The sequence below is a fragment of the Syngnathoides biaculeatus genome, chromosome 1, assembly GCF_019802595.1.
Source record: "Syngnathoides biaculeatus isolate LvHL_M chromosome 1, ASM1980259v1, whole genome shotgun sequence".
NCBI lineage: Eukaryota > Metazoa > Chordata > Actinopteri > Syngnathiformes > Syngnathidae > Syngnathoides > Syngnathoides biaculeatus.
The window spans coordinates 7,251,025-7,261,722 of record NC_084640.1 but is presented as its reverse complement, the minus strand read 5'-3'; the positions used below and the strand labels follow the sequence as shown (position 1 = coordinate 7,261,722).

At 40.6% G+C, this 10,698-nt stretch overlaps 1 protein-coding gene across 2 annotated transcripts; it reads left to right on the top strand.

Moving 5' to 3' along the window:
* The first annotated feature begins 106 nt into the window (after positions 1 to 106).
* Positions 107 to 10,634, top strand: LOC133492290 (probable ATP-dependent RNA helicase ddx6). 2 transcript variants are annotated; one of them, XM_061804486.1, is made up of 14 exons: positions 108 to 282; positions 850 to 1,588; positions 1,669 to 1,871; positions 1,957 to 2,061; positions 2,819 to 2,948; positions 3,036 to 3,182; positions 3,889 to 3,983; positions 4,366 to 4,488; positions 5,753 to 5,881; positions 6,078 to 6,194; positions 6,315 to 6,378; positions 6,564 to 6,665; positions 7,371 to 7,590; positions 7,695 to 10,634. In XM_061804486.1, exons 4-13 carry the CDS (start codon positions 2,017 to 2,019, stop codon positions 7,583 to 7,585), a joined length of 1,167 nt encoding a protein of 388 aa, XP_061660470.1. In that variant the 5' UTR covers positions 108 to 282; positions 850 to 1,588; positions 1,669 to 1,871; positions 1,957 to 2,016; the 3' UTR covers positions 7,586 to 7,590; positions 7,695 to 10,634. The 2 variants fall into 2 exon arrangements, with proteins under 2 accessions (XP_061660422.1, XP_061660470.1); XM_061804438.1 differs by having other exon boundaries at positions 107 to 282; positions 850 to 1,871.
* The last annotated feature ends 64 nt before the right edge of the window (positions 10,635 to 10,698 follow it).

Below are 10,698 nucleotides of genomic sequence, written 5' to 3'. Positions count from 1 at the left end.
ATTTTTAAAAAATATTTCTCGTGCTTGGTGATGCCGTATTCTACTCTGACAGCAGGTGTCAGTAGCGTAATATCGCATACCGAAAAACAAGCAAGAAGAGGTGACGAGGAAGAGAAGACGACGAAGAAGAAGAAGAAGAAGGCGACCATGTTGATTTAAAGGAAAAAAACAATAGCTGCGATTTATTTCAAGTACATTACAGTTATTAAAAGTGTTGCTGATCACGGTATTGGGGAGCAACAGGAAATACAATATCATATTTTAAAATCACAGCGACCTGAGGTAAGTTGTTTTTATTTACGAGTGGCTTCGTTCAAAAATATCAGCTGTTGCTAGCTTGTTAGCTCGGAGCTAAGTTTAGCTCTGCGAAATTAGGCGACCACCGTGACATTTAGCAGTTAGCAAAGCAGTGTATAAGAAAATAAAAATGACATCGTAAAGTGGTAATAGTTTGTTTTTCACTCACTCTACTGAGTTTGGTTTCAAAAGGGCGAATTCCTTGTTGTAATCGCTTAGAGCTAACAGACGCACTGGTTAGCTTGCGATCAACAAACTGATTGTTTTTCTCAACAACTTTGCGTTTGCCCCACGTGAAATTGAACAACACCCGCATTGCGTTAAAATGTGAATCAGTAAACTCGCTAAAACTGTAACAAACGATGGTTTCGGATTTCAGTCCTGCTTCGTTTTTTTTTTTCATTTATGTTTTTTAAGGGTAACATCGATACGAATTGTAACAACACAGTTTGAATCACAAGTCCTCGCGGTTTAATTTGGAAATGAAATCACTTATTATGTGATAATTTAACATTACATATTCCAAAACTTTCTTTTTTTGGCATCTTTCAGGTGACGCATTTGAGTTGTTGGCTCGCTTTGATTGGGGAAACCCCTTGAACACGGTCACACTCCCACTAGTGACACATTGACCTCCAGACGTGTGGCGTCCAGGGAGGATCCAGCCTGGGCAGTACTCAAGCACGCACTGGGGAGTAGCAGGGGAGTAAATCTTTTTTTTCCGCTTTGAACTTGATTCCCTCTTGTATATGATACCCATTACCCATCCAGTGGAAATAATCTGGGACTATATGATTTTGGGAAAAGACTTGTAGAGAGTTGGACATCCTTTTTTTCAAGGAGGACATTGAGTACACGCTGTGGACTGACAAGAAAGCAGGAAAAACTTCAGTGTAAAAACAAATATAACAAACTAAGAGTATACTGAAGGAACTACGCTCCAAGTACAGAGATTGCCTTAGTTCTATTTCAGGACTTGATTCCCATTTGATACTTGTTCACGTATAATTTTTCTATATTGTGAGCAAGTATATTAATGCAACTATCTCTTCATTTTGAAGGGTTTCTTGTGTACAAAAAGTTGTTTTGCATTTCTTGTACGTCAGTCACTCTTGTTAAAAGAGCGCCAAACTGCACATAAGTGTTTATATGTAAATATCTTTGGTTGATTGCTCATGTTAAAGCTGTGGACTTAGAAAATATTGTTGGTTAATGATTTATTAATCATTTTTTATATTTTGAAGACATTTTAGTAACAGATTCCCCAGGAGGCCAAATAATACATTGAAGGGTGAGTTGGGGGGGGAAACGCAAAGTTTTTTTTTTTTTAAATGGCTACGACCAGAACAGAAAATGCTGGCCCACTTGCAGTGGGCTTGAACAAGCAGAATGGGCAGCTAAGGGGACAGATCAAACCAGCTTCAGCCCAGTCAGGGACCACAACTCAAGGAAAAGTGTTGGGTGCCTCCCAGAAAGCAGGTGCTGCCTCGCAAGAAGGAGGGGGCATTAAGTTTGGAGATGACTGGAAAAAGAGCCTAAAGCTCCCTCCAAAGGACAACCGGGTCAAAACCTCAGTAAGCGACACATTTTAAATCTCTCGGATGTAAACGTAAAAAGATCAATTTCAACTTTTTTTTTTTTTTTTTTGTCCCCTGCCAGGATGTGACAGCCACTAAGGGGAATGAATTTGAGGATTACTGTCTCAAAAGAGAACTTCTGATGGGGATTTTTGAGATGGGCTGGGAGAAACCATCTCCTGTACAGGTATGGTTAATTAATCACTAATTTATGATAGTGTGTAATTGGTAGACTTCAGTAGTTATTTTGGATTCCAATTGGATTCTCTCCACCTGACACGTAAATTTTTAAAAATCCTGTCTTATTATTATTATTACTTTTTTTTTTTTAATTCAGTGCAGGCGGAATGGTGGAAAAGCTGGCGTTGGATTACAGTTCTGTGGACCGGGGTTCAAATTCCTTCCCCGCCTGTGCGGAGTTTGCATGTTCTCCCCGTGTCTGCATGTGTTTTCCCCGGGAACTCTGTTTTCCTTCCACATCCCAAAAAGATGCATTCATTGGAGACCCTGAATAGCCCCTAGGTGTGATTGTGAGTGCGACTGTTGTCTGTCTCCATGTGCCCTGCGATTGGCTGGCAACCTGTTCAGGGTGAACCCCGCCTCCTGCCCAATGACAGCTGGGATTGGCTCCAGCACTCCCATGACCCTCGTTAGGATAAGCAGCTCAGAAAAGGGATGGATGGATAATTCAGTGCAATTACAAAAAGCATCACATACCTGCCGATTTTTCAGTGTTCGTGTTCCGGCCCGGTTCCACTTGTACGTGCAGCATCAAATGCCGATATAGGCTTGCTGTTCAGGGCGTCCGTATAGCCAATCATTGAGTGTGCAAAGGTGCACTGTCAAGCCACTGTCTTGCTTTTTCTCATTTATTTATTTTCTTGATTGATCCAGTCCGATCGAGTTCGACCGCAGCAGCCTTTAAATGTAATAATTACTTACAGGAGGAGAGTATTCCCATCGCCCTGTCCGGAAGGGATATTTTGGCTCGGGCTAAGAATGGAACAGGAAAAAGTGGTGCCTATCTAATACCGTTGCTGGAAAGGATTGACCTTAAAAAGGATTATATACAAGGTGAGATTAAAATAGTTCAGAGACCTACATTGTTTTTATTTTTACCAAGTTGTTAAATCGTTTTATTTACATTTCTTCACTCCCTAGCAATGGTAGTGGTACCAACCCGAGAATTGGCACTGCAGGTGAGCCAGATATGCATTCAGATCAGCAAACACCTGGGAGGAGTCAAAGTCATGGCCACCACCGGGGGGACCAACCTACGAGATGACATCATGCGCCTGGATGAGACTGGTGAGCAGACATCTTTGTACCGTGTGTTTACATCTGCCATCCATCCATTTTCAATATCACTTGTCCTCGTTGGAGTCACGGGTATGCTGGAGTCTATTCCAGCTGACTTTCGGTGAGGGGCTTAGTACCCTCTTAGACTGGATTTCCAGGAAATCGCAGGGCACATACATACAGTGCATATAAAAACTGTACTGTACACAAAAACATTTTTTTACCATTTATGTTACCTCTCATGTATAGAACTCAATTAAAAAACATCTTATAGAGAGGACAAGTACAAAAATAACCGATCATGTTTACTTGTTTCCTTTTGACTGGATGCGGCTGTGTTAAGAATTATCAAATTACATTCAAACTTGGGTAAAATGAGACTGCACACACCTGGTAGCATTTCAATTACCGTATTTTCCACACTATAAGGCCCACCGGAATATAAGGCGCATAGAATAGACACTACAGTAGAGGCTGGGGTTACATTATGCATCCATGAGATGGAGCTGCAATAAAGGCTCAATATTGATCCATATATAAGGCGCACCGTCACCTTTTTGAGAAAATTAAAGACTTTTAGGTTTGCTTTTATAGTGCGGAAAATACAGTACCTCTAACCCAAAATAATGTTCAGATATTCTATCAGGCTTTTCTAGACATTTGTTTTGCTCTTTTAGGTTTACTCACCCCACTTTCTCTTTCCCTTTCCTACTAGTGCATGTAGTCATTGCCACACCCGGGAGGATTCTGGATTTGATCAAAAAAGGAGTGGCAAAGGTGGATCGAGTCCAGATGATGGTGATGGATGAGGTAAGCCCAAAAAAACACAAGCTCACTTCCTCTAGCCCACACGTCAAGCTCCGATGGCCAGATCCGGCTAATCATATTCAAATGTTTCCTTTTTTGGAGTTCCCCATTAAAACCACGTCATGTTTCTTGTTCAATTGATTTTTCATTTTGGGAGAAATCTGAAAATCAACCAAATTGCAATTTAATTTTTTGTTAGAATTATAAGTTATAACAGTTGTGTATATGTAACCATATGATGAAGCGATGATATTTTGTTGAATTTCACAGTTGGAATGGACCTCTGAGAAAACTCCTCTTTGAATGAGTTTGACATGGTTCTATAGCCGTCTTTGAAATTTTATGTGCTATTCAAAATCGGTTTGCTTTGTTTCTCTTCTCTCAGGCTGACAAACTGCTGTCTCAGGATTTTGTGGTGCTCATCGAGGATATCATTACTTTCCTGGCCAAGAACAGGCAGATCCTGCTCTACTCTGCAACCTTCCCCATCAGTGTTCAAAAATTCATGGTGAGTCGTCTTCAGTTGCACCACCACTCAGCCATCCCGATGGCCCGGGGCCAGCTGGCATTAATGGTTTCATTCTGCAAACCAAGCTGTTCACTTTCTGTGCCCAGTCTTTGGTGGGTGGTGTATGCGCTTTAAAGGCTATGCTGCACTCAGTTACATGCTAATAGGTTTTCGTCAGTCTTATGCAGCAAAACCCATTTTTATGTATCTCTGTCTGTCTTGACTTTTAAAAACCGCAAAACTGCAATTGGTTATGGTAATTAAAGCTCCCCTCTCTGGAAATGCATGATTTTTAGTATGTTATTAATGAAAAAAATGGCAGCCTTTATGGACCCATCCGTTTTTTCACCAGAAAACATGATTTTGACGCAAATTGATTTTTTAACTCCCGCCGTGAAAATACTCTCGAGAGATTTGTTTTCGAGAAGAAGCAGGAATTGACATACAGGGCAGTAGCACACTCAAGCGGTCTCGTCTGTTTATGCTAGTTTTACCTGCTGGAAGGTAGCTCATTGTTCCTTCGTGTTAGCCAAAATGCCGGCTTGTTGTATATGTGGATATTGCTCGAACACTGGGGAGGATGGCTTCGCTTTTCATCCGTTTCCAAAAGATCTGGTTCGTCGTGAAAAATGGATTGCACAGGTGCAAAGGACGAGAGCTTTGTGGGTCCCAAATTACAGGAAAGGAAATTTATACAGCTACTTAAAAAAAAAAAATAGTTGGGGGCGGGCGTAATCCATAAGTCGGGGTGCCAAATGTGTAGATGTGCGCATTGGAACGCTTCCGTGCAGCAGAACCGGCCGTGGTTTGGCCGTGATCCGCATATCATCTAAATATGCTTCGAAACAATAGGGTAATATTGCCCCAGTCACTTCACTCGGTTGTGAGATGTTCTCTTCTTCGAAAAGAGCTTCGGTGTCAGAAGGGGCGTGTTTGTCTCCCATAGTAGGGGCCAGAGCGTGTTTTCAATGGCAAATGTCTGGGTTGACGTCACAGGCAGGAGATGCAGCCAATATGCCGACCACTTGGATGTCGAATGACACTTCTGGAACTTTGTACATGGATGACGCGCTCTCCGCTCATATTGATTTTTTTTCGTGTAGACGTTGAAGTGAATAATGTTACATGTATTTTTCATTACAATATTTATTTTAGAATGTTTATAGGCATGACACTTGGGCTTTAAATATAAGTCTACTTTATACAGCAGTTTTCCCCATGAAGCGGCCTTCTCAAATGACCATTTACTGTGTGCCTGCTGTAGGCCAAGCACCTGCAAAAACCTTACGAGATCAACCTGATGGAGGAGCTGACTCTGAAGGGCATTACTCAGTACTACGCCTACGTCACAGAGAGACAGAAAGTGCACTGCCTCAACACACTCTTCTCCAGGGTGAGTAACACTCAATGCATTTACCGTTCTGAACTCCATGTGCCCTCCTCGCGGGCAATTATGCAGCTTTACCCTTTTTGTTTTTGTCTTTCCATTCTACCTCCCTCCCTCAATGGGTTAATTTTGCAAGTATATACTTATACATTCTTTCGGCCTACCCTGCGCTTTCACAAAAACCTGATTCTGTCACATGCAGCTTCAGATCAACCAGTCCATCATCTTCTGCAACTCCACGCAGAGGGTGGAGCTCTTAGCTAAGAAGATCACCCAGCTGGGTTACTCGTGCTTCTACATCCATGCTAAGATGATGCAGGTTGGCACAATAAAGTCTGTTGATTTTGGATCCTACTGGCATTCCCTCCCCACTGTTTTTCTCACTTGGGATGTTGCACAGGAGGCATCAAATTAATGTAGGTGTTTATTATATTTCCAGGAATATAGAAACCGAGTCTTCCATGACTTCAGAAATGGACTGTGCAGGAACCTGGTTTGCACCGGTAAGTCATAAAAGGTTACCGGGTACTTTTATTGTTCTTCAATATGCGTAGCAGATACAGAGGATTGAAATTGGGGCACTTGGGTTCCTGCGGTGCTACAATGGAATACAAAACATAGAAAAGTCTCTGCTTAAAGATTGGTGTTGTTACATATTTAATGAATGCCTGTTGTCGCTCTCCAAAAGATCTCTTCACTAGGGGGATCGACATTCAGGCCGTCAATGTCGTCATCAACTTTGACTTCCCGAGGAATGCAGAAACTTACCTCCATCGTATCGGAAGATCAGGTATCTTCATCTGTTGAAGTATAATTCTCCAATATAACATTTTGAACGAGGTTGAAATTTTTTTTTTTTTTTTTTGGGGGGGGGGGGGGTCCTTGTCACAGCGAGGAATAGTTTTTACCCAACACACAATTTAAGATTAAAAACGTCCTTCATAGCTGTTGGGTATTACACCGGCGGAACAGTATGGAAAATGTCAAAATCGCATTCATCCAATCAAAGAAATGCAATCAAATAGGAAGACGTGGTCATTGTATTTGTATGTCTGCACAAATGTTTGTCCGCCCAGTTTCTTAATATTATTTATTATTATATTAGAATTAATTGGACACCCTAAATCGCCCCGAGGTGTGATTATGAGTGCGGCCGTTTGTCTCGACGTGCACTGCGAATGGCTGGAAACCAGTTCAGGGTATCCCCTGCCTCCTGCTGGGACAGGCTCCAGTACTCCCCACGACCCTTGTGAGGATAAGCAGCTATGAAAATGGATGGATTTATTATTATTATATATTTTATATGACTTGAGTTATTCTGATGAGGTCACTAAAACCATTTCATTAGCGCTATTGACTACAAATGTGCTTTGGTTGATGCATTGATAACACATTTTTACATTATGGAAAGTCATTTTCTAATTCCTATCTGTGATTAATAACTTCATAGAAATTTGAACTAGTGTACTTGATGACCAGTGTTGTATGTTCTCAGGGAGGTTCGGTCATTTCGGCTTAGCCATCAACCTGATTACATCAGAAGACCGCTTCAACCTTAAGACCATTGAGGACCAACTGGTGACCGATATCAAGCCCATTCCCGGCAGTATCGACAAGAGTCTCTACGTGGCCGAGTTCCACTCCTCCAGCGGCGACTGCGAGGTGGAGGAAGTCCAAGAGAGATCGGGACAGAAGCAGGGCGGCACCTAAAGCTGGTGAGAGCAAGTTTGGCACACCAGTGTTGGAACTCAGTTTTAGTCTACTTTTTATACAAAATACAAGAAGCATCTTATTGAATTAAGATTTGTTTTCCATGCAGGACACGCCGGGCTTATCCACGCAGGCTTCAGGCACCTCTTCAACATGTCACTTGTTTTCACAGCCTGCTAAATGGCTATGAAGATGAATTTCTGTTTCTTACCCTCACAAACCTGTGGCACAGAAAATGAAATCTTGATTTGCATCAAACCCATACTGGTCCTTGTGTCCCGCATTTGGGATGCATTTAATTACTTCAGTTTTACTTTCAAAGAAAAAAAAAAAAAAAAAAAAAGGGCAATGTCATGCAAAATGTGATAAATTCTGTTTTGAATCGGTCCTCCTTGAAGATTGACAGCTGAAAGGTTGGTCTCTTTAGCATCAAAACACCAGCTACGGTTGTGTACGCTGTCGCCACTTAAGTGCCTTATTTCCTGCCACGCACGTTTATCCTTTCATAGCCTGTTGCGCTGACATGAATAAAATTCGAACCCATTGACTTTTAACACCCATTATGCAAACAAAGGAAGAAAGTACTTTTATGCGGGGCGTGTCAAAACTCCCTAACAAATCTTTAGCGCCAAACCTTTTTGTTTAACTTAAACGTTGCAATAAAAACGGCAGCTTTAACCAATAGTGCATGACTGTTTTTCCCCAAAAATGAATAATACATGCAGTGACTCATGGATGCCGATTTGCATCTGTTTGTTTCATAGCAGCCTTACGCTGTTAATTTGTATTCAGAAAAAAAAAGTGTTGGAAACTCATTCAGATGTATCAAATATAAGAGACTGGTTCAAAACAGAATGTTTCAAGGAAGATAATTATGTAGTTATAACATACAGGATAACTGGCTATTGGTGCAAATCATCACATTAAATTTCCAATCGATTTGTACTTTCCGTTTGCAGTATGGACATTGAGGGTGGAATTAATTCATATTTCTGCAGCTCTGAAGACCTTCCCATCTTGACAAATTGAAATTGGTGAATGTATATGCCAACTCTGCTGCCTAGTAAGATGAACGCCAAGCGCTTGTGCATATTTGGACACCATTTTGTGTCATTGCTTTTTTTTTTTTCCCCTTCTCCCCCTGCGCCACCCGTTTCTGGCTCTGGTTTCAATTTGATTTTGTGAGGTCACATCAATACATATTTCTCGTTTCTTTTGTGATTGATCCTATTTTGATGAGAGAAAGGGTTGTCTGTCTTTAGTGTGGGGCGGGTGGGATTCTGGATTTGAAAGCAAAATTGTAGCATCTTGTAAGAGGCAGCTGTGACTTTTTGGTCCTCCCCAACAAAGATTTTTTTTTTTTTTAAGACTAAAAAATAATTTTCTTGGATTTTTTTTTTTTTTTTGGGGGGGGGGTGATCCTTTCAGCGGTGAGTTTGGGTGGGTTTCCACTAAACAATAGCTCAGATTCTTGTATTATTTTCAAATTATGAAGACAAAACTAAATTACCGGTTAGAGATTTCTGGAGAGCTTTTAAGGTGTACACGCCTATCGAACCTATTGAGATGCTTTCTGATCAATTCTAAAATTGTACATTTGTGTTTGTAATCTCTTCTCCCCCCCCCCCCCCAAAAAAAAAAAACACACACACACACAAAAGTACAGCACTTGGGTTTATGTTCACAGGCAAACGAAGTTTTGTTTCTCAAGTTTTTCTTTAAAAAAAAAAAAAAAAATCAGGATTTACACTGAACCAAAACCAAAAAATTTAGTGAATGAGTTGTCTCATGTGGAATCATTTGCATGCAGCTTCAACTCAGCTCCACTGAACTCAGTCTAGTTGACCGTTTGACGCTGCATATAAAGTGTCTTTTTGTCCTGACTTTTGCTTTCATGTGCAGACATTGTTGATGATTGACAACGTCTTAATCTGAATGAGTGGCGTTTACATTTGCCAGGTGTGTAACCTTCCACCCCTGACTTTCCAACACTTAACCGCGAATGTCATCTTTCCCTAACATGTGTTTTCATTCCACAATCTCCATTGTGACCAAAAATAAGCACGACTTTATGTATTCATTCAAACCTTTTCTTTGGACCTACTCCCAGAAGGCTATATGATTACTCAAAAAAAAAAAAAAAAAATGGTTGGCTGGGTGGCTTCTTAGGTGGAAAATTGGCTATGATTTTGTTCAATTTTTCTTCAATGTTTCCCCAGTGTTTGATATGGATGTGCAGCTTGTGTTTGGTCACAATGGACATCAAATTGAATGTTGTCGACTGTTAGATTTTCTTTAGTCATCTGATAAAACATTTATTTTGTGTGTGTGTGCATGCGCCTTGACTAGTGTCAGGTCTGCCTACTTGTTTAGAGCCTGTTGAGTAAATAAAAAAAAAAAGAAAAACGGGCGTGACATTGCAATTTGGGATTACAGCTTCGAGTTCAATTGCATAATTGGTGGTAAATTTTGAAGCTTAAAATTTAGTGAGTAAAAAGAAAAAACTTTCTTTCCTCTGTTGAGGCAGTAATATAAAGTCAGCAAAGGCTTCAGGCAGTTTCATCTGAACTCAGTTCAATCCGTGATGTACTACTAGAATTAATTGGCTATATTACAACACAACATAGAGGAGTGGTAACAGGATTCTGAATTTCCCGGCAAATGTGTTTCATCTTCTAAAATTACATCAGTTGTCATATTTGTTAAATCCAGATTGAGTCTGTCTTTGGGTACATAGATAAAGTTCTTTTTTTTTCCCTTACCAACTTCGAGTTACGCAATTCCAAGAACATGATTTTAAAAGGCTTCAATATTAATTTGTTTTCGGGACTTTTCTGTTTTCTTGTCATAATTGCATTCGAAACGACAATATTTTGGTTTCTCTGAAATTCACCCAGCATATTGTTTTGTCCCATTATTTCCTGACGTTAGAAGATGTTATGATGGATACTGGGTAATTCAGCAGACTGTTTCTCGTGCTGCCCTCTACGGTTGTAATTTGGAGATACACGCAGGAGTTATGAAATTCAATAAACTCAATTGATATGAAGTCATTTTGTTTGCTTTTATTGACTGATGAGCGGAAACAATGTTGAGTTGCCATGCCACCATGC

Coding starts and splice junctions, on each gene's coding strand:
- LOC133492290 (XM_061804438.1), top strand. CDS start 1,629: ATGGCTACGACCAGAACAGAAAATGCTGGCCCACTTGCAGTGGGCTTG. Junction 2,949..3,035: donor TAAAAAGGATTATATACAAG/GTGAGATTAAAA, acceptor TTCACTCCCTAG/CAATGGTAGTGGTACCAACC. Junction 6,379..6,563: donor CAGGAACCTGGTTTGCACCG/GTAAGTCATAAA, acceptor GCTCTCCAAAAG/ATCTCTTCACTAGGGGGATC.